We start from the raw sequence: 23508 nt of genomic DNA, 5'->3' as shown, positions 1-23508 counted from the left end.
CCCTGGAAATGTTTAAAATTAGCATATGTCAGACCATGTTTTTTTTTTGTTTTTTGTTTTTTTTTTTTAAGATTTTATTTATTTATTCATGAGACAGAGAGAGGGGCAGAGACATAGGCAGAGGGAGAAGCAGGCTCCCTACAGAGAGCCGGATGTGGGACTCCATCCCAGGACTCTGGGATCACAACCTGAGCCAAAGGCAGACAACCAACCACTGAACCACAGGTGCCCCTAGACCATGTTTTTTAGTACCAAAGTGAATAGTGTGCATCGAAGCTGCCATATTACAGCAACTAGTTCTTATCAAGCCTTTGAGAGCACCAAGTACTATAAAATGCCAGCCCAAAAGGAGAGGATAAATTATCAGGAGTAACCTGCCCATCTGAGAGTTATCCTAAAAATGGCGACAGAAGGACCACACAAGCTAGGAACAATGCCACCAGAAAGAAACAAAGCTGTAGTTCTTTGAGACTTCTATCTATCCTTCTGATGCAACATCCAGTGAATTAAAAGAATGCCAAATAGAAAAAATAGCAAATCCACTTCTGTGTATACCTTCTGGCTTCATGAAATTTGGTAATTCAGAGAAAATATGTCTCCCATCTTTCACAGCTCCGAAGAAAAGAACCTAAACCCTTCTTCTCTGCTTCTCACTCCTTCACTGAGCCTCTCACCCTACTCCTGACCTGGACTCCCTCTGGGGATGTAGAGTACAGTGCCCCAGAACCCCTCACATAAGCATATATAGTATCTTAAAATCTTCATCTCCCACAAGTAGAAATAGACTTTTAAGTAATCTCTAAAATTAATGAATTAAGAGATAGGAAGTCTGCACATGTGACTTAGGTAAATACTGGAAGAACAAGTTGAGAGATTTGAAAGTGGAGGTAGGATGAAAGGCTGTTTTTGTTATAAGCCTCTCAGCCCAATTTAACTTAAATAAAAATAATAAGATAGTCACACCAGGCCTACCTGCTTTCTTGACTCCATGGACTCTCCTAGTAGGCACTCAGTAAGGAGTTGTTGGCTTTTTTTTTTTTTAAAGGGACAAGAGCTCACTCTCCCTTTCTGATTAAATCCCAAGGTGGACTAGAAGAGAGCAAGCAGACTTCTACAGAGCAGTGTCCTCCTTCGGGGTTGTTTATGATCAAGAAAAGAAAACTTTTGACTGGACACAGTTCCGCATCATTTCCCGTTTAGACAAGAAATCGGATGAGAGCCTGGAGCACTACTTTTATAGTTTTGTGGCCATGTGCCGGAATGTCTGTCGTCTGCCCACATGGAAGGATGGCGGTGAGAAAGCTCTCTGTCCATATGTCTCTGATGAGACTGGGAAAGGGCATGTTTATTTTCAAGGTACAGAACCACTTCAGGTAATCTTGATTATAAGAGTGGAGTCTACCTGAAGAATTCAGGTAAAGACAAGTGGGTTTTCACAAATTCATGACCTGTTACTTGGGTCCACCCTCACAGAATGAAATCTCTCTCCCACAATGATGCGATGTCAACAAAAACTGAAATTCAGATTAACACATCACAGGAGTATTGGGAGGCTACTGTTAATTAGAGATTTATTCCGTGGCAAACTTTGCTCCCTCCGTAGATTATATCTTAGTAACTTTAACTTTTCCCATGTATTGACTTCTAGCTATAAAAAGTAAGTGGTTGTAACAATCCCTGATCCAATAGAGACCCCTTCTGAGAAATTGTGTCCTGGTTGGGATGGAGCATCTTCCTTCTTGCCCCTCTCCTGCCTCACACTTAAAGATAAACTTGATCTGGCCCATCTGACTGTATTGTAGGAAAGCTAAAAGAAACTTGGGAGTCCACCCAGTGTGAGTCCTGGGCTGATAGCAGCCTGCCCCCATGTGATAGGGTTAGGGTGTTTTCATTAAAATTTGGGATCTGGATAGATTGCAAAGAGCTGGACCTCACAGTCCTACTGATAAGACCTGGCCTCAAATCCTAGTTCTGTACCTTGAGCAAGTCAGCATATCTGACATATTACTTCCTCATCCTTTAAATGAGAATAATGATGGTACAGCCTGGCGTTGCCATAAGAACTCAATGACATGTGCACAGTACCTTAGGTAGAGGCCAGAGTACATGCTTACTGAACGGAAGCTTATCTTCCTTCCAGAACTGAAGTTTTCATGCTCCTCTTTCACTGGATCTGTCCTTGTTTCATAGAACCTTCTATTCTGGTAGCTTTCCATTGTGTCAGGGGCACACACACCCATGTGCTGGGGAGCCAGGGAGTTAAGCTGCTAGACCCAGAGATGCATGGGCCCAGGTGGGTGGCAAGTGTCCTGGGGCTACCTTTGGTGATAGTCTCTGCCTTGCCTCTCCAGGTCCCCCAGATCCAAGCATCTACGTGGAACCCATCACTGAGGAACGGGCTGCGAGAACCCTTTACCGTATCGAGCTGCTGCGAAAGGTCCGAGAGCAGGTGCTGAGGTGCCCCCAGCTGCACGAGCGCCTCCAGCTCTGCAGGCCCAGCCTTTACCTCCCTGTCTGGTGGGAGTGTGGGAAGCATGACCGGGACCTGCTCGTTGGCACTGCCAAACATGGGCTAAACCGCACCGACTATTATGTCATGACTGACCCCCAGCTGTCCTTCCTGGACGCTTACAGAAACTACGCCCAGCATAAGAGAACGGACGCCCAAGCACCAGAAAGTCTCTGTTGCCTTTACCAGACCAACTCCAAACTGTATGAATCTCTCACATACTCTCAGATGAACAGGACTTCAGAGCCCCTTGAAAATGAGCCTGAGAATCTAGTGAAAATAGAAGGGAGAGATGATCATCCTCCTCCACCTGGGGGCAATTTATCTGATATGTCTTGTGAAAACTTTCTTTCTAAAGTTCAAGATGTCATTTCCATCACCCACGACGAAAGTCTGCTGCCCGAGTCCTTGGAAAGCATGATGTATGGTAAGAAGGCTCTTAGCCAGGAGCCAGGCTCTTTCCAGGAAAGCCCCTCTACTATAGAACCCAGAAAGGATGCGCTGGCCAGCTCAGCAAGTGAAGAGGGGAAGTGCCAGCCTGGTGGCCACGAGGCAGAGATACCCACAGGCCCCTCTTTTATGGATAGCTTAGAAGCAGGAGTAGCTCAGATGAACATCAAAAATGGAAAGCATCTGTTGCTCTCTCTTTCAAGGGAAGGGGAGCTCTGCAGTGAGACAGGGCAGAGGCCTGAAAGCATTGGGCAACTAGAAGCCAAATGCTTAGCTTCCCCTTCCTTGGATCAAGGAAATGAAAGTGGGTTTGTAGATATGTACAATCTTAGTGTCTGTGACTCCAGAAGAAGCCTGTCCTCAGATCAGCAATTAATTGATTTATTAGAAGACAAAAGTTTAGAAAGCAAATTGGCTTTGAGTCAGACCCACAGCGATGAGGAGGAAGAGGAGGAAAATGAGGAGGAGAATGTAGGCGTGGCCACAGGCCTGAGGGAAAGGCCGGAGGTTTTGCATCTGGCTGAGCCCACTGCAGATACCCTAAGGGAAAAGAGCCGAAGTTTCCATGTGGAGGAAGCCAAGAGAGGAGGCCTGGAAGCCATGAATCAGAATCCTGGACCACAGGGGGCTTTTCCTCAAGCGGCCTGTCAGTGTCACTGCAAGCACGCAGACCAGTGGACACGAGGCCTCGAGAACGAGGGGTTTGAAGTGGAGAAACCCAAGGGTTATCACCCAGACATGTACAAAAGTAAAACCAACAGTGTCACAGTGGAGGGCGAGCCCACTGCTACTCCAGCAGAACCCCCTCAGGGGAAACATGAGCTGTTAAAAGAGCCTTGGAAGGACAGTGCAGAAGGCAAAAAAGGTTTCCATGTGTATTCAGAAGCCAGTGAGCTCAAGTCTGAAGACATGGATTTTGAGAGTAAAGATGATTTTGACAGAGATGGGAACGGCCATGCTCAAGGTAAGCTCTGTGGGGTCTATGGGATATTGGATGAGCGAGCTCTCACGTAGTAGGAAGGGGAGAGCACAGAGGGAGTGTCAGGAGATGCGTGGCTTCTGAGTTGCACCTGCCCTCGGTCCCTGTGGTTTAAGACCAAAGGTCACAGGCCTTGTCTGAAAGTGAGACAGAGTAGCTTAACTCTGATATCGTTCTAGAACATTGAGGATGATTGTAAACAATCATGGCAAAGTGCCTCATCAACCCTGTGATTTGGGCTGGGCTTGTGTGCTTCTTTCTATGTGGTAGATGCTAGCCATGGCATTGAGGGGGAAGTAACTTCTTCCACTAGGTGAGGTGCTTCAAACTAAAGTAGAAAAGCTTAGGAACGTCAAGAGTCTGCATTTTTCTATAAGGACAGTTAACTTTTCAGGAACTCCACAAAAGTACAAATAAATGTGATCTTTATTAAGGTGAGCAAACACAGTGCTGTTGTTAGTCATGTCATTGTCAGAAGCTTGTGATTCAATGTTGGTACATTTGGTTTAGAATCAGAAATAAAAATAAAATAACAAGTAACTAAAAAAAATAAAATAAAATTACAAGTAACTCAACAAAAATACAAATAAATACAAATCTTTTTAAATAGGGAAGTCTTAGATAAGGCTTCAAGTTAGGAGGACTTTTTAAATGTTAAGAGTCTAAATGTAAATGACTCTTAGGTATTTCTATCCCTTTGATTAGAGATTCTGAGCAACAAGAGTTAGTTTTTAACTTTTTTACTGTTAGTTTTTGCTTCAGACCCAAGAGGGCATATTAGAGTGAACAAAAATAATTCCATTTATCCTTGTTATTGTCAAAAAACCCCAAAAGACAAAATCCCTGTTCGTGTCTGACTTGATGTTGGGTATGGTCCTCAGAGATTTAGACAGACACAGCCTCCTCCTTCTGGGACAGTGACTTTTATATCAAAGAGGGAAAGAGGGAGGGGAGCTCAGCTAAGCTCCCTTGTATGATCTAGCTTCCCCTTTTTTTTGTATGCTCCCTCACCTTTGGTTTTAGTCACTGTGATTAGTGACTCCCTTGAGACAGGTACCTAACTCAAGTTAAAATTTACACACTAGCTAGGATGACAGGCTGAAAATAGTTTAATCAGCTTATGGCCCCAGCTGACCCAGGGGAGCCAGTCTCTGACCTTGTCCATCCTCAGCCTATGCCACAAAGGATCGCTGCTAATGTGTTAGATTATAAAACTTATATTGTTTCTTTGAACCTTGTTGTGGGGGAAATCACCAAATAGTCCTTGAAAACCAGGCAGTGAAATGAGTACAGAGTGTAGAAGAGTATGGTTTGTTTACTTATTTTTTATTCATGAGAGACACAAGCAGAGACAGAGGGAGAACCAAGCTCCCTGTGGGGAACCTGATGTGGGACTCCATCGGAGGACCCTGGAATCACACCCTGAGCTGAAGGCAGATGCTCAACTGTTGAGCCACCCAGGCGTCCCAGAAGAGTGTGGTTTAGAGAAGTGTCTACCCACTAAACCCCCTCTGTTGCAATGTCGGCTTAATGAGCTTTGGTGGGCGGCACACACACTCATGAGTGGGCCCCCTTGCCCCAGTGCTTTACAAAATGCTTTTGCAGACCTCAGAAGGGGTCCTCCACACACAGGAGATGTGGGACAGGTGGGGCAGAGAGGGTCAGTCTACTGTAAAGGAGCAGTAATTGGTATGGTTGTTGGGGCCAACCCCCACATCTCCTGGCTCTTTTTCCAGGGTTTTCTCTCACACATCATTACTTTTTCTTTTTTTTTTTTTTTTTTTTTTTTTTCATTACTTTTTCTTAAAACTTAAATCCAACCTCTCTGCTTGAAACAGAGGGACGCCTGGGTAGCTCAGTGATCGAGTGTCTGCCTTCAGCTCGGGGCATGATCCTAGGATCCGGAATTGAGTCTCACATTGGGCTTCTTGTGGGGAGCCTGCTTCTCCCTCTGCCTGTGTCTCTGCCTCTGTGTGCCTCTCATGAATAAGTAAATAAAATCTTTAAAAAAAAATTTTTGTTTTTAATTTAAAAAATAAAAACCTTTCAGTGATGTTCCCCATCAGGTCTAGAGTAAAATTCGCATTTTCTATCGTGACCTACAGGATTCAACATTATGCAAATGATTATAACCCTCTATCCTCATCTTTGCACTTTCCCCCTGGATGTGTCTCTTAATTCCTCAGCATCCTCCTCCTCTTCTTGGGTGTGCTCTCCTTTGAGAAACTCTCTCTAACCAACCTTCCTTTCTGCTTTCTCTTATTTCCTATCCTAGCAACTTGTTTCTTTTTATAACACTTGCCACTGTTTATAGTTTATTCGTTTATTATAACTGTTTTCCTGACTCTCTTTCCCTCCATGAAACCATATAAGAATCTGAGGGTCAGGGCCACATCTGTCTCAAATATCCTTGAATCTGCTGGCCTAAAGAAGTCTTATTTCTGGTGAAGGGTCCCTGTGGCTCTCTAGACTGATGCATAGGTCACCAGTGAAATCTATACATTTCAGAGGACCTACATTCCATATCATTTCACAAGAAAAGAGGCTCCCAACTTTACCTGCACTGGACATTTCACTACCTTGTGTTCATTCCCTATCATTCCCTCCCTTACTGGTAAATGGGTCTTTAAAAATCCATTTCACATTGATAATAAACTTCACCACTGAAACTTAAAAGAATGAGTTGCATTTCCATATCTTTCCATCAGTGAAGTAATTTAAATGTTCTAGGTTCTTTTGCATCATTTTTGACATGAAACAGGTCTATTTTACCTTTGTTGTAAGCTTTGGGACTTTTCATCCTTAATCACTAATGTCAGCAATTTAATGTGTTACATTTCAAAGACTGCTTTCAAATGTATAAAAGTATTATAATGCTCAGTTTCCTCTTGGCTTGTACGCCACATGTACAAGCCTCTTGCTGCTCATGTTGCTCTCATTCTTGGGTACACAGGACAATCTCTTTTGTTTTTGTTAGGTTGTGGATGCAAAGTTATCAGGTGACTTGCATGGATAGCCTTAGAGAAAGGATCTGCATTTATGGCTTAACTGTTGGGGTTCTTCTGGAAATAGAAAGCATGGTAATTAATGTTCAATTTCAAATAAGCACAGAATGGGCTAAGTTTTTGAAAAGACAGATCAGCTGTCCTAATCTTGGAGATCATTACTGTCTCCCAAGTACTGGATTAATTTTTTAAACCCTTCTTTGCAGATTACCCAGGGAAATACTCTGAAGAGGAGAGCAAAAGCTCAACATCAGGCATTGCAGGAGATCTTGGGGATGACCTGCAGGAGGCTCGGGCTCCCACCATTGCTCAGCTGCTCCAGGAGAAGACCCTCTTTTCCTTCTCTGAGTGGCCAAAGGTAACCCCCCTCCGCCCCCTCCCAGTATGCATTCTCTACCCAAAACATTCTCAGCTTGTAGAGTATTTGTGAAAGTGAACTCCGAAAAATGTGTAGTGTCTTGAAAAGGTATTAGTAATGTCATATTTGAACATTAAAGAAATACACATTCAACTAATTAGACCATAAGATAAAACTGCCTTCGTATTTAAAACACTATGGCTTTAATGTTCATTGTCCAGACCATAGAACTTATTTTAAGACTTGTAAAGTGAGTACATTTGAGTGTGCTTTTTTCTAATCAACTCCTTCTGGTTAGAAAAATGTGACACGTGATCCCTAGGGACTTTGTGAATTTGGGTAGCTTGTTGCTTACTCCTCAGAGCTTTTGGTCTTTTTTTTATAGGATCGCGTGATAATCAACCGCCTGGATAATATCTGCCACGTGGTGTTAAAGGGGAAATGGCCTTCCAGCCAGCAATATGAGCCTTCAGGCACCCTGCCCACCCCGGTGTTAACGGGCAGTGCTGGTTCTCGGAGCAGCCTCTCAGAGCCAGAAGCATCAGAACACAGCTTCAGCAGTAGTGCAGCATTGGTGGCCCAGATCCAGAAGGTGAGGCCATAAGCATAATGTCGACTATGAACAAACAATGAAGGACACTTTGTACTTCTCAGTTGAGTCATTCATTCAGCAAATACTTAATGGATAGATTTGTGTTTTTTTCTTTTCCTCTTTCTCTTTCTTTGGCTTTTTTTTTTTTTTTTCCCTGTAAGTTCACTGGTATTAATTGAAGAATTTAGATTTTATCCTCTAGGAAGCAGGGAGCTACTAAAATTTTGGAGCAGGGAAGTGCATGATGAAAGCAGGGTTTTACAGCTTGACTGAAGGGTTATGTAGGTTCTTGGGGGAGAGGATGGTCAGGAAGAAAGAGGGCCAGGGTCTGGGAGGCCAAGTGGGAATCTGATGAAGAGATGAGGTCCTGGACCAATTTAGTGGTAGAGTAGGTAAAAAGGGGGCGGATGTAGGTAGGCATGACTTGATGACTAATAAACATATTAGGAGAGGGAGGCATGAATGGATCAGTATGTTCCACACTGGAAAGACGATAAGAATGATGGCAGCTGATAGAAATAAGGGAAATCAGAGAATGGTTTTTATAAACTCAGACTTACAGCTCCAGCTTAATTTGAGGTACATTGTTAGCACACTGGCCCTCACTCTTCAAGTGCACATTGGAACCTGCTGGGGACCTTGAAAAGCTGTTGATTCTGATTTAATTGGTCCAGGCTGTGGACTGAGTGTTGGAATTTTTTTTTAACTTTCCAGTGAATTCTGATATACATCTGAGGTTGAGATTCCCTGGATTATGGTCTTGAACATCAGGGGTAGTTCATGGACTAGCAGCTATAGCAGCACCTAGAAACCTGTTAGGCGTGCAGAATCTTGGGCCCACTGAAGTAGAATTGCTGTCTTAACAAGCTATCCAGGTGAGGGGCCCTTGGCTGGCTCAGTTGGTTAAGTGTCTGACTTTAACTCAGGTCTTGATCCCAGGATACTCGGATTAAGCCCCATGTTGGGCTTTGTGCTCGGGGGGATCTGCTTCTCCCTTTCCCTCTGCCTTGCCTGTCACTTGTGCTTTCTAGCTCTCTCTTTTTCAAATAAATAAGTAAAATCTTTAAAAAAAAACAAAAAACAAAAAAAAAAACAAGCTGTCCAAGTAATCTGGTGCTAAGGTTTCAGAAGGTTTGAATGGAAAGAACTTCTAAGAGGTTGATTAGGAATCCTACTAGACCTGAGGAAATCAGGCCTGGAGAAAGAGCTGCCATTCAGCCACAGAAGTGGCATTCATACCTCTCTTATCACATGTCTGTGTTTGCAGGAGAGCTTCCTGGCTCCAGTATTCACAAAGGATGAACAAAAGCACAGACGTCCCTATGAGTTTGAGGTGGAGAGGGATGCAAAGGCCCGGAGCCTAGAACAGTTCTCTGCCACTCACGGGCACCCCCCCATCGTCCTCAACGGCTGGCATGGGGAATCTGCAATAGATCTCTCCTGCACGTCAGAGGGGTCTCCAGGAGCCACGTCTCCTTTCCCAGTGAGCGCCAGCACCCCTAAGATTGGGGCTATTGGTTCACTTCAAGGAGCACTCGGCATGGACTTGTCAGGAATTCTACAAGCTGGCCTGATCCATCCAGTGACAGGACAGATCGTCAATGGAAGCCTCAGAAGAGATGACGCTGCCACAAGGAGACGGAGAGGGAGACGGAAACATGTCGAAGGAGGGATGGACCTCATCTTTTTAAAGGAGCAGACACTTCAGGCTGGAATCTTGGTGGGTATATGAGGCCATTAAATGAAAACATTGACCTTTCTACACTGAGCAACAAAACACTTCCTCAGACACAGGATGTTTGATTTGTAGATCTTTTATCCCTATTTCAAATGTCCCTACTTAGTTTCTCTTATTATCAGTTGCTCCATTTTTTTCTAGAAACACATTTAATCCATTATAGACCCTTCACCTGTGCACAGCTTGAAGAAATGAGCCAGGGGTCTTGCCATTTCAAATACAAATGGCCCAGATCCCCGACCCGGGTTTCAAAGAGCTGCTGGTGCTTGAGTAAAGCAGGTTTGAGTTTGTGGCAGTGGCACTCCAGGTTAGTGGGCTTTCCAGGCACTTGGGTTCAGGAGAGGGAACAGGCATCAGGTTCCTAAACTGCTTGACCTACTGGGTGACACGGGACGTACCACCATGCCTCCTTGTGCTCCTAGTGAAGTGGGCCTGTAGCATCTCCCACAGAGGGCTGCTTCGAGGGTTCATTAGGATCACAGCAAGATGCCCTAAACCCAGAGGAGACCATTGTAAGCAGCAGATAAAGTTAGAAGCTGTATGCCTGGCCAGGAGAGAGATCCCCTTAGACTTTACTTAATGTGTCAAAGACAACTGACTTACCTTTGTGTTTTGGTTTTTCCTGTTTATTGAACTTCAAGCTCCAAAATAGGAATCATATTTCATATTTTCTTATCTTAAAAGGAATAATAAGAACCAGTATTCATTGAGTGCTTACTGTGTGCCAGGCTGTGTTCAGGCGTTAGTATGACTGTCCTGTTTGAGCATCACAACTCTGAAAAGGTGTTGTTATTACTCCCATTTTATAGATGAGGAAACTGAGGCTTACAAGCATTGAATAATTTGCCCAAGATTATCCAATAAAGTGACAGGTCAGGGAACCAAGCCAAGGGCTTTGTTCACTAGCACCTAAGAGCTTTATTATTAAGCTCTATTATTTGGTCTGTTTTAAAGTTTGATCTTCCTCTTACACTTTCTGTATAATTTGGGAGGCTGAAGTGGCAGCCCAGTCCTGCAAACTTTTAAGGCAGTTGTCTCAGTTTTTAGAGTGCAAACCCATAGTTTCTCTGTAGTGATCATAGACCATTTTTTAAAACTAATATGCAAACATTTATTTAGCGCCACATTGGACTTTGTAGACCCCATTATAAACATTGGGAGTACAGACATGAGTAAGACAGGCATTCCTCCTACAGAGGGTGCCACCGGGGAGTAAATTGCAGTGTGGCATTTCTTGGTATTGGAAAATCTGTGAAGGGTGCTGAGGGTATTGGGGACCAGGAAGTGGAGCACCCTGGGACCGTCAACGACAGCGACAAAGGAGGCAACACTGAACCTGAGCAGACAGGATGGAATGAAAGGATACCAAGTAGACAAGGGGAGAGGAACCTCAGGTAGAAGCAACACACTCAGGAGCCCTCAGTAGTGCGGAGGATTCTTACTCCACACCCCAGCACAGTAATACCAGGTGGAAACAGATGGAAAGATACAAAGCACACCTTAGGTGTTTTCCTTTCAGAACCTGGTTTTCATTCTGTCACACTTACTGGCACATACTTGTCTCTCCTTCATCCAGGAAGTCCATGAAGATCCAGGGCAGGCCCCCCCAAGCGCCTCCCACCCTGAAGGGCCGGTGCCTGCTGCTCCAGCCCCCGAGCCAACCCCAGCAGCCAGCAGCCAGGCCGAGAAAGCCATTCCCAGCAAGAGTCTGCTTGACTGGCTAAGGCAGCAGGCTGACTACTCCTTAGAGGTTCCTGGCTTTGGAGCAGTAAGTGTTGTGGGTGCCACCTGACGCTGTCATTTCCTTCCCGCTGACTTGGTGCTGTGTTTGATAAGGAGCATGCTTAGGGAGACCAGGAAGTTAGAGAGATCTGTATCAGCTGAGAACATCATTTTAAAGTTTTGGTTTTTATTTTTAAGTTTAAATTTTGATTAAGTGTTCTAGTAATAGAAATCACAGCCCATGTCAGAATACTATGCCAAGTCATTGTACAAAATCTGATGAGAACAGAACTTGCCTAAGCTTAGCCACCACCACCCCCAAATTACCACACAAGATCCTAAGTGCACAGAGAAATCTTTAGGTTGCATAAACACTGCCTCTTCAGGAACATCTTTCTGCGTATTCTTTCCAAGTTAATATATTACCACTTTGTACTTAGATTGAGTTACAAATTTGCGATTCTTACTTCAAGTTCTCTTACTGCCTTTGCCTGCAAATCTTCAGATTAGAAATCTGCAGGAGAGGGCTCCTGAGCATTGATGTCTCTTCTTGGTTTTTCTTTTCTCTTGTGGTCGCCTACCTCACCACCGTCTTTGTCTTGGGTACATCCAACTAATAAGATGTGGAGGTAGAGAGCTTACAAGAAAGGGAGGGGAATGCATTCACAGATGCACATTCTCCAAAGACAAAGCCCACCAGGTAGGTAGCAGTGGAGAGAGAATCTAGGTGAATGATTAGGAGAATGTTAGGGAGTCAGCAGTACACTGCAAGACCGGTGAGCCAGCTCACATCTGAGCCAAGAGGCCCATTCAGCCCGTTCTCCAGCTTGCCGCAGGAACTCTATTGTTTGAAAAAAAAAGCCTAGATGAGGCCGTGCTAGCTCTTTCCTTCAACCTACCCTGGTGGGTTCCTGTACAGAGGGGCATTAACGAGAGAAGAGCAAAATCAGCTGAAAACACCACCATCATCAGAAGACTCTGTGACAGAATGTTTTGTAATGTTGGTTTCCATTTGCCTCCTAGAATTTTTCAGACAAACCAAAGCAGAGGAGGCCACGCTGTAAGGAACCTGGAAAATTAGATGTCAACTCTCTGAGTGGGGAAGAGAGGGTTCCTGCTGTCCCCAAGGAGCCAGGACTAAGGGTAAGGAAGAGGGACGTGTCACCATGAAGCCCAGCCGTGCAGATTTGGGGAAAGCTCCAGCTGGGAGGTGGGGGGCCAGGCAATGGCTTCCCAGAGGACAAGAGGCTAGCAAGGGAAGTTGACAAGTAGTGATGAGTGGTCCTGTGGCCTCTGGAGCAGCAGTAGGACTTCCCGTGGTCATTTGTCTTTAACCTTTACCACCAGAACTTTTGGTTTAAATTTGTACTTAAACCATTTCCAAAACTTGACCTCCACCCACCCTCCTCCCACTCCCTCCTCCCACGTCCTATTATACTGTATAGAGTTCAGGGAAATATACCTTAACCCCTGTCAGGAGTCTGTTTCTAGTGTTAACAAATGTCATTATTGGAAATTTCCATTTAAGACATTTCCTCCTAGTCCATCCTCACTGGCAATGAGAAACAGCTGACTCTAAGCACTGTCTTTTCCTCGTATAGAACCCTGAGCCTGGAAGAGACTTCAAAAGACATCTGTGAAATGGTTGTAGTCCAACGCATCTGAGTTAATTATAGTTCACAGAGGACAGATTTGGAATAGCAAAGTCATAACCTCTAGGGGGCAGTAATAACATTTCAACCCGAAATTGTATCAAGCTTGGGCAAATTATACATCAGTGTGCTTTAACCTCCTAAAAGTACGTCCTCCCCAAACAGGGAGCCTCTAAGGAGCCTTGTGGACGTGTACTCTTTTCGAGTTGTCTCCCCCAAACGCACGGGCTTTCCTGAATGCCTTCTCTTCATGGCTCTGCCAGCTTCAGCTTTCCTTGGGAATGAATTCCCTTCTTAGTGGGATCGCCTGGATGTGATTTCTCCTTTCAGCTCCAGAGGACCACCCACCCTAGTCATTTCCTCCTTTTGCAGAAGAAAGTTGTTACTTAATGTTTTCAAGGAGTCTGTGACTAATGTTGTCACCTGGTGGATTGTTCTAGCAGCCCTACAGACAAAGCTGCTCTCCCTCATCCCCATCCCCCACTGCAGCCGCTCCAGGACTGGGGCCCGGCCCTGTCCCAAGGTTGGCTGCTTGTTAGAAAGCTTATCACACTGGAAAAGCTGCCCTTTTGCCCCTCTCTTGCTTTATCGTCACAGAGAATCTCTACCACCCCTTTTCTTAGACCTGCTTGGGCTGTGCAGGCTGATGCAGCGGTAGTTCTTAGCCAACTGTCTTTCTCCCCCCTCGTGCCGCCTCCCCACATTCTCCTCGTGTTTCCACACACAGCGTCACGTGAAAGGCTTCCAGGAGAGACTCTGGTCCTTGCTTTGTTGTAGTCTCTGAGCTCTTGTTGTAGAGACATGTCAGAAAAACCACATGGTTTCCTCCTTGGCTTTCTCATTTCTTGCTACATGTCTAACAATTTCCCTCATGTTCTCTGGAAATTAATGTTCACTCTCCTACAGACACTGATCCCTTGCCAGAAAACCCATTTCTAAGCTGTTCTTGCAAGCCAGCCTTTTTTTTTTTTTTTTTTTTACCAGAGATGCACTTTCCCTCCTTTGTTAAATAAACATAGTCCCTGCTTTGGAGGCCCTTCTCTTCCTTCAGTAAGGCTAGATGAGGAAGCACTTGTCCACCTGGTTCTCAGGGTCACCGGCCTCCTCAGTGGGAAAGAGCCAGCATGGCCCAGACCACGACACCCTGCTTGACTCCAGGAGGGCCCGTTTCCCCGCAGCCCCCTCCTCCCACAGCTTCTGGGGCAGGAGCCCTCCCAGGTATGCTGCACTCTTTCTTTCCCATGGAGAACTCCCCCCACACACACACACCCACGTCTGGAAGCAGATTCAGATCAAGAAACTTCTTCCCTCCCTCAGCCCCTTCTGCTCTTGTGCTGTGGCTCAGCTGGGCAAGCTCCACAGGCTGCAGTAGGGCTGTGAGATTCATTCAGCTTTCAGGATGTCCAGTGCATAGTGGTCGCTTGCAAGATGTGTGTGGGCACATGCACATGTAGATGTGTTATGTTTGCTTTATAGATATGCATGTGGGTTTCTTTTTGTTTGTTTCCTATTGAGCCACTGGCCAGTAACTTGCAGAGATGACCTGTCACCCCTAAATACTTCAGTGTGTGTCTCCTAAGAATATTTTCCTACATAACTATTATCATTATCAGACATATGAATATTAATAATAATTAATCCACATTCAGAATTCCCCAGTTGGTCCAAAAATGTCTTTCAGAGGTAGTTTTTGGGTTTTTTTGTGTATTTAGAATTTTAACTTCATTTCCACATACACCTCCTTCTTTGGTTGGTAGGTCTCTCTTCACTCAGTGAATGTTTCTTGGCTAAATCTCCTAGGCTTCCTGGGAAGAGTAAGGAAGTTTTGGTCACCACCACCTTCTCCACTTCTACCCAGGAGTTCAAGTTGAGAACTGGAATCCATAGACTTTGGAATAAATGCTACCATGTATTAATGAAGATGTTCTTGAGTTGGGCTGCCCATGTAATCATCTGGAAAAGCACATTTGCCTCCAGTGTTGCTTAACATCTAACTCTCCTGTTCCTTGCTCTCCTTGCCCTCTCCCCAGGCTTCCCCTAGAAGAGGAAGCAGGTTTGCTCTCAGGGTATAATTACCAGGAGGGAGAGCTGCCAAAGCCCAACTTGGCCGCTGTGTGTGGTCGCAGAGTTGCTGGGAGGGGCACCTGGCTGGGGTGGGCAGCTGCTGGGCGGCTAGAGGGACTCTCGCTCCCACAGGAAGTGGTGAGAGCCGACTTCCTCCGTCAGCACCCCTCTTGCGATGCTGTGGGTGAAGAGCTGTTCTCTTCACCCCTGGGATCTTTCTACTGCTGCACTTCAAATCTGAAGGGGAGAAGGCAGCCAGCCTTCTGTCTGCCTCCTTGGCAGGTTCCCAGTTCTGAGAGGGCTTGGTACTCTCTACATCAGAAGCTCACAATAATAAGGATGAGGAGGGGAAGCTTCTGGACATTCTAATACCTGAGGAGCATGTCGGAAGATTCCTGTGGGACACAGGCTGGTCTTAATGGTCTTAATCCCTAGGTGCGCTGATAAACTCAAAGTATGTAAACAAACATCTGATGTATAACAGATTGTTTGAAAAGAAGATGGGCGCATTATTCGTCAAGCTCTGGGTTTGCTTTCCAACAGAAAGACTTCTAAGATTGAACACACCCTCCCTACTGGAGAGTTATGAGGGAACTTTGTGGGTATCAAGGAAAAAGCATGCCCCGGCACCTTTCCCTGGCTCTTGGCTATGAGTGGGTTACAGGGAAGAGGTCTTGGAAAAGCCCTGTGGTCCAGGGGTGGCTCCCCTGGCCGGGGCCTTCAGCTGAGGTGGTGTCCATCAGCAGTCTTTTAGTCTGGCCCCAGTCTATCAAGCTCTCTCTCTTCAGAAATAGGAACCAGGCAGTACTTGCTCCCCAAGTGGTCATCCCCAGAGCCAGAGGGAACAGCTGCCCCGAGAGGAGTGGGCAGTGGTCATGGGGGCATAAGAGACGGCGTGGTGTAGTGGTCCCGACTGGGAGCCATGGGCTGCTCTTCCCTGACCATCTGTGCCCAGGGGCAGATCCCTGCCTCTGACTCTGTGAGGAACACGAACAAGGGAGGGTACAAAGCATGACAGTATCATGTTTCCCTTAATTCTGCTCTTCTAAACCAGGGCTTTTTGAGAAGAATTTTCTTAGAGTTGACTGTCATAAAGCTTTTTGTCCATGATCTGGTTTTTCTTGAATATTTTTTCGGACGTTGAAGGACAGATGTAGGACTTCAAAAATGACATAATTTCTGGGTACTCGGGAACATTCAAATACACATTTTTCCCGTGTCTACAAATCTATAAATTCTTTGTAAAATGGCTGTGATAACTGTACTCGATGCCGCAGGGCCAGTGGGATGGCTGACTGAGATACTGCAGATGGAGTCCTTAGCGTCTGCCTAACACAGGGTAAAAGCACATGGAGTGGTACTGTCATTCCTGCTGCTCCCCTTGTTCCCACCGCCCCTTCTGTGATGGCCACCCGTTGCCAGGTTTCCACACTGCCACTCCCGTGGGCCCCGTGCCTCCGTTCCCAGCTGCCTCTTGTGTGGGAGTCCACCACATAACACGTGTGTGCTCACTGAGAACCTGAACCTCTGTTACCAGCTAACCCTGTCCCTACAGCTGCCCCTTCAAAGAGAGATCTGTTGGGTTTTCTAAGGATTTGACTTCTTTAATTAGTTAGGGAGAAGAAAGGCAGTGAATGTAATGGGATGCCAGAGCTCCTGGATTAAAGTCCAAAGTGGGTGTCCTTAGAAAGGTTGTGAGGAGCCGTCTCACCTGTTCTCAGGCCTGGCTGCCAATCTCGGCCCTTAGGTACCCGTGGACTCTGACTTCTTTTCCTGTCTTTAGCACTCTGGCCCTAATAAAAGTTTCTTTGGCCCTTCTGGTGTCTCTTGATGTGACCTGCACCTGCCTTCTTGTTCCATCAAGGACCGCAGCTGGGTCCCTGCATCTGAGCCTCAAAGCAGACCGGTGGAGTCTCAGCTGTGTCTTGCCAGATCCCCGCTCCCCACTCCAGTCTTGCAGAAAGAGAAGGCATTTATACAGACGGCTGAGAATCCTGAAAAGGCAGCAGAGGCGGCTGTAGAGAAGTGTGGGCTCCTCCAGCATCAGCGCCGCCCAGGAGCCTCACCGTTGGGCCCTGCCACGTCCTGTCTCTGCATAGGGGCCCATCCCAGTTTCCACGTTCCAGTCCCGATGGTGACCTGCTTGCCCAGTGCAAACCCAAGGTTACAGATCTCTCGTGGCCATTCTGAACATCTTAAGCCTCACCACTGCTGTGATCAAAGAGAAGGCAGTAGAATAATACCAGCTCCATAACAGAACCACGAGAAGTGGCTCAGAAAGGAGAAAGGGCTTCCAGAGACCCACAGGGAAGGGCATTTTCTTTATGCTTCCCTGTACAAAGACCGAAAGGGCACAACAGCAGTTATTATAATGCGCCCCTGATGCTGTGGATATGCACCACCTTGATGAGCCAAATGGCAGCTCAAGAGGAGTGACGGCAGCAGAAAGGAAAGGAGGCAGCTCCCCGGGCCATGGAGGGCTTTCAGGCACGGGGTACTGAGAGAAATCGCTCCCTTTCTCTGGGCAGAACATTTCTCTTGACGCAGAGATTATTCATGCCATTTTTTTTTTTTTTTGGTCTTTGTTTGCTTTTTAAAGATTTTATTTACTAATGCATGAGAGACACAGAGGGAGAAGCAGGCTCCATGCAGGGAGCCCCATGTGGGACTCAATCCCGGAACCCCGGGATCACGCCCTGAGCCAAAGGCAGGCGCTCAACCACTGAGCCACCCAGGCGTCCTAATTCATGCCATTTTGGAAACAAATTCAGAGTTAGATACATTGTAAATGCAACGGTTTTTCTCCTTGCAACCAATCAGTAAGCTCTGGCAGAGCAGGTTCTCCAGCAGGTTCTGGTGGGTCCTCATTCCCCCGCAGAGCCCAGAGCCACAGTCCCAGAGGAAGGAGGGCTACAGGAAGCCCGCTGGTAGGCACCCTGAGTGTGCGCAGTGAGCCGCCTGCGGGGACCGGGTGCCGGGTGAGCCGTGTGCCAGCGGAGCTGTATGTCCCAGGCTCCCAGGCTTAGCCACAGCTCAGGCCCCGTGGTGCTCAGCCCCAGAGGTCACAGAGCACGATGCAGCTCTGTGATCAGAGGAAAGCTAGATTGTCTCTCTTGAGGGAAACCAGAACGCCACTTATTGTGATGCTTCTCCACAACAACGTTCAAGAATGTCTTCGTCTTCTCAGTGAACACGTAGGCACCCTGTGTGGTGTCTGAGTGGTTGTCCTCCAGGAGCTTAGGACCCAGAGGGAGTGGGGTGTGCACAGTTACTGGCATCCCTTCAGCGAGCACTCCTTCCTGTGGGCCAGGTAATATCTTGCACACTTCATTTTTGGTAACTGCCAGATGGGTGTCATGGTCCTTTCTCACCAGAACTCTGAGAAGCTAGTTACAGACTTCAGACCAACATTCAGGTACATCTGCTGCAAAACTCTGTCTCCCCTACGTTTCTTTGTGGCTTCCATTGAAAAACTTCTTGTGTCACAAAGAAGATGAATGCTCGGATTGGTCAAGTGGTTTCAGCCACAAATCTCAACTAAGACCTGGGTGTCCTTAGATGGGCTCCAGCCCCCAGCGCTCTGGCTTTTCTAGAACTCCTGCTGCTTTTGTGTGGTGGTGGCTGGCTCTCGGCCTCTGAGAGAGCAACTTCAGGCACAGTTATAGGCAAGAGGCAGCAAGGCAGGTAGGCAGGGAGCTCCCACTCAGGTCCTTCATGCAACAGGGACAGGATAGGCCAGTGCAGAACCTTGGTCTTCACCCCCAGCCCGTCACCTGCCATCCAGTAACCTTCAGCATCTTGTGTTTCTTTGTCCTTTTTCAGGGGTTTCTCCCAGAAAACAAGTTCAATCACACCCTGGCTGAGCCTGTTCTTCGAGATGGGGGCCCCCGCCGGAGGGGGAGGCGGCCTCGGAGCGAGCTCCTGAAGGCTCCTGCCATCGTGGCAGACTCTCCCTCGGGGATGGGGCCGCTGTTCATGAACGGGCTGATTGCTGGGATGGACCTGGTAGGACTCCAGAACATGAGAAATATGCCAGGCATCCCCCTCACGGGTCTGGTGGGGTTCCCGGCTGGCTTTGCTGCGATGCCCACGGGCGAAGAGGTCAAAAGCACGTTGAGCATGCTGCCCATGATGCTGCCGGGGATGGCCGCGGTGCCCCAGATGTTCGGTGTCGGTGGACTCCTCAACGCACCCATGGCAGCTGCCTGCACTTCCACCGCTCCAGCGCCTCTACCAAGCACAACAAAAAGTGGTACACCTGCGACCGAAAAGACTGTAGAAGACAAGCCAAGTAGCCATGACGTAAAAACGGACACGTTAGCTGAAGACAAGCCTGGTCCTGGTCCATTTTCTGATCAGTCCGAACCTGCAATAACTACCAGTAGTCCTGTGGCTTTTAACCCATTTCTCATCCCAGGAGTGTCTCCTGGACTCATTTACCCATCCATGTTTCTCTCCCCTGGCATGGGCATGGCTCTGCCGGCAATGCAGCAGGCCAGACACTCTGAAGTAATAGGTCTGGAGAGCCAGAAAAGGAAGAAGAAGAAAACAAAAGGGGACAGCCTGAACCCCAATCCAGAGCCTGCTCCCGGGTCCGAAAAGGAGCCAGGCAGCGATCAGAACTGCCCTGAATCCAGGGCACCCGTGCCCCCCGATAGAGAACATGCGGCACAGGCCAGGGAAGGGGGCCTCAAAGACTCTAACAGTGACACCAATTAGAACTTTTTCATTTAAGAAATGATTGTGACTTGTAAGTTTCTTATCCCATAAAGGTTTGTTACTTCCTCACTTCACCTTCATAAGAACCTGTGTTTCCATAAGTAATATTACCTACCTAATTTTCTGAGAACTGTGGTCACAGATGTGAATAGTCGCAGGGTCTTGCCACTTCATTAGCTGAGTTCGACCTAGTGTAGGAGGCACAGGATTCTCATTCTGTTCCCCAGTTGTTCATTCCGGCAGCCGTAGCTGATACAGTACTTGGCGACACGCTCCCCCGCCCCCCCTTCTCCAAGTTTCCCACCTATTCCAGGAGGGATGATGGCAAGTGAAGGCTGTCTAGGGATTTATCATCCAAGGGCCGAAGAACAGAGACCACGAGGGCTCTTTTTTCCATGAGCTGTGTTGAATGGGAAGCATGTAATGGGGAAACCAAAAAAGCACAGAAAAAGGAAGTGCTGGTGCATATTTTTTAGTTAAAATATTTCCCTATTTTATCATGATCACTAAATGAGTAGTGTAGGCAGAAGTATATAACTAATGGTTGAAAATGCGTATATTCATTTCTTTATAAAACAAACACCTTACTGGTAGTAACAGGACGTCCCCCTTCATGGTGTTTCAGACACGAGCAGCAAAAAGAAATACTGATGAGGCATTGTCTTAGACATACATATGCTCTCTCCCCCGAGTTCAGAGATCACTCTCGGTAGGAAAAAGCTTTACACACCCGGAGTTCTTGCCGGTGACGGGGGCGGGCAGGCAAGGGGCTCTCCACCCCACCCCCGCGGGGCTGCACGCTGCCCACAAGCGCACAGCTGGCATCAGCTCACCCCATTCTCAAGAATTGCTGCAGCCACTACCAGGGCCCTAATAGGTTTTTACCTTGCGCTTCCCTTCACCAAGAATAAGGCTCTTTCTGGAGCCTGTGAGAAGAGTCACTCAACACTTTTACACTTTGCTAGGTCCCTTCGTCAGATTATTTGAGGTTGTCCGAACATGTGTGTGCCACCTTTTATAAAACGACTGTGAACGTTTGTTTCTTCTATCCATTTTTTTTTTTTTTCCTATTTGGTTTCCATTTTGCAGCTGGACCCAGATTCCAAATCAAGGTAGCCAAGACTGTTGCAAATTAACATCATTTTCCCTTCCTCAATCGGGAAGCACCTGCCTTCTTTCCCTCCCCACTTGTGTACCATCCCTCCTGAGGGTCTTATTCTTTATCGACAGTTCACACTCTGGGACTTGAAATAAGCTCATGGTCCAGGACTCTGGGGGCACAGGGCTGTGCACGACCGTTGGAAATGTTGGAAGTGTTACTAGAACCAGTTTCACTTTGTGTTGTCACAATTTACTGTATTTTTTACTTTTTCTGTTACAGTTTTGCTAATTTATCAGAAGGTCCAAAAGTTTGACATAACTATTTCAGTTTGCATTATTTATTTATGATGCTTTTGTCATTGTCTTTTATACATTTGGAATTATAAATTATGTAAATGTTAAAATGAGCATCTCAAAGAAGTCTGTTAAATTGTGATTGGAGAAAAAAATCAGTCATGTATTTTCAAGTGGAGTCCCATCGTTATGAATCAGAGATAAAAATCAGAAATTCTATAACGGATCATATAAGTATGAAGAAAGAATCCAGTGATTGAGCAAATCCTATTTAATGACATCTTTGTAGCATAGATGGTCTATAATGCTGACAACAGATTTCTTAGAAATGCTGCTCTCTATTTAACTAACATTTTGTTCAGTTTTGCCTCCAGTGGAAGCAGAAAGGGTTTTTTCAGCTGTTAAATCCTAAAAATCAATATAATTTATTTATGTAAAAAAAAAATCACTCAATCGATATATTTTTGAACCTTTTAAGTACTAATTTTCTTTTTATCAAGTAGAAAAAAAAAATGTATTTGCCCTAAATCCTTAAAATACAAATGCTATAAAAATTCATGTATCTTGAAAGCCTTACTGCAAATGAGTATTATAGACATCCAGCAGAGCCTGGGTTTCCCTTTGTTGTTGTCCGTTGTTGTTGTTTTGTATGGAAAAGCTGCTCTCCCCAGGTTCCACTTAGAAGCTCCAGTAGGTCACAGGGTTCAATATGGATTTGATTTAAAAACCCACCAGCATGCTAAATCCCTTGTTATATCTTACCAAACCTGTATGTTAACTCTCTGGGTGTTTAGGCTTATATTTGACTGCTATTGTGTCCCTGTTTGCAAAATGAAAATGACACTCTGTGGATTATTTGCTCTGTAAGGCATAAGTGCTTCTTATGATTATTTTGACGTTTCCAAGAGCAAAAGCCAAATTTAAACTCTTCAGCAAACTTGAGCCTTTTCATCTAAACTCCATGTCACTCACAGCCATAACTTTCCTTGGTCATTCTTCACCCCGTGTCTTACATAATAAATTGTCTGTGGTCTTGATCCTGGATTTAAAAAAAAAAAAAAAAAAACAATTTTAAAAGTCAAATTCAGTGGCACTTGGATGTCTCTTGCTGCCTGGACCTTGTATGAATCTGTCATATGCACACAGCAGTCCACGATCTTTCTAAGGTGCCCAGTTTGTTCTGGACACACTGCTGGGGGCTTGTTAAATGTTCACTCATGGGGATTGATTTGCCGGATCTCTTGACCTATCAGAACACCTGATTAAGACACCTGCCACAGAAGGGAGTGCAGCAGAGTACCTGCTTCCTGGCCTTGGGACCTGAATGCCCACAGCTGATGCCTCAACTGCACCACTGTCTTAAGCCCCTTTCTAGAAGCCCCACCTCAAAGCACACACCTGGGATTTCGGGGGGAACCTCTGTGGGATTGGAACAGGCCAGAAAACAGAATTGCCTCAGTAGCTGGAGTTCTTAAGGCTTGGTAAGAGTTTGGTGGTCCTTAGCTTTGGGAAGCTTGGCTTCCGGGGCCCCAGAAGGACCGTGTGTGCCGTTACCAACGAGGCTGGCAGGAGAGCACTGAAGCCTCGGTGAGCCTGAGAGCAAGAGACCCATCAGTTTGCCTCTGCCGGGTCCCTACTAGGTGCTTCTCACCAGCAGATGGTGTCTGATTGGCCGGGAGGATGGCAGAGGCGTTGTCGCTAAGACCTCCGAGTCCTCCGTTGCAGTTTTTCAACGAAGGACCTACGACAGCCTTCATAGACACCCCGGTCCAGATGTGGGGCGCCCTCATTCCGGGCAGAGTAATGATTTACGCAGAGTAAGTAGTAAAGAGTCTTGGCTTCAGTCTTGACCTCAGAGCCTGCCCCCGTGGATTCTACTACCCCCGGGAGGGCAGAGGAGTGCAATTGGCTCAGTACGTTGGGCTAGTGTTGCGGTGTCTTGTGTGTGTTTGCCATAAGTGACCTCATGTGTCTGCAGTGTCTTGGTTGCTGGGTAGAGGGATGCTGGCGTCCAGGCTGCCTCGGGAAAGCCAACAGAAGGCCGCGGAGCTATCTCATCAATCAGAGAACAGAGCTGGGGTTGGACCCCTCGGCCCCACCGGCCTGAGGTTGGGACAGGCCAGCTTTTGTGACGCCACAAAGGTCCCCCTCCACCTCAGAGACCAGCTCTGCCTGAGTGACCCTTGGAAAGAACGGGCCCCGGGGAGAACGGATCAGCTGTGCCACACCCTCCGGAGAACCTTATGCTTGGTTCATTTACAGAGAATTCCTTAAAATGGTTTCCTGCAAGGACTGCTCTTCATCCGCCTGGTGTGGAACCACCGA

General features: G+C 46.6%; 1 protein-coding gene and 1 long non-coding RNA gene across 8 annotated transcripts in view; one reads left to right on the top strand and one right to left on the bottom strand.

Moving 5' to 3' along the window:
* The window catches only part of CHD6 (chromodomain helicase DNA binding protein 6), a 203653-nt gene extending 181847 nt beyond the window's left edge, over positions 1 to 21806 (top strand). For 4 of the 6 annotated variants that reach the window (XM_025470093.3, XM_035705853.2, XM_025470092.3 and 1 more), the window contains 8 exons: positions 1085 to 1293; positions 2352 to 3923; positions 7150 to 7301; positions 7687 to 7893; positions 9161 to 9613; positions 11208 to 11399; positions 12377 to 12496; positions 18892 to 21806. In XM_025470093.3, the coding sequence (XP_025325878.1) occupies positions 1085 to 1293; positions 2352 to 3923; positions 7150 to 7301; positions 7687 to 7893; positions 9161 to 9613; positions 11208 to 11399; positions 12377 to 12496; positions 18892 to 19788 (3802 nt within the window). In that variant the 3' untranslated portion in view covers positions 19789 to 21806. The other 2 variants (XM_035705855.2, XM_049100162.1) reach the window with 2 other exon arrangements.
* On the bottom strand, positions 21655 to 23280 carry LOC125753470 (uncharacterized). 2 transcript variants are annotated; one of them, XR_007405387.1, is made up of 2 exons: positions 22835 to 23280; positions 21655 to 22222 (listed from the first exon to the last, which is right to left on the bottom strand). It is a non-coding gene; the product is annotated as an uncharacterized LOC125753470 (long non-coding RNA). The 2 variants fall into 2 exon arrangements; XR_007405386.1 differs by lacking the exon at positions 22835 to 23280 and adding an exon at positions 22582 to 22825.
* Positions 23281 to 23508: the final 228 nt, after the last annotated feature.

The sequence above is a fragment of the Canis lupus genome, chromosome 24 (genome assembly GCF_003254725.2).
Source record: "Canis lupus dingo isolate Sandy chromosome 24, ASM325472v2, whole genome shotgun sequence".
NCBI lineage: Eukaryota > Metazoa > Chordata > Mammalia > Carnivora > Canidae > Canis > Canis lupus.
Note: the sequence above shows the minus strand (reverse complement) of the source record. Positions and strands in the feature narration are given on the sequence as shown.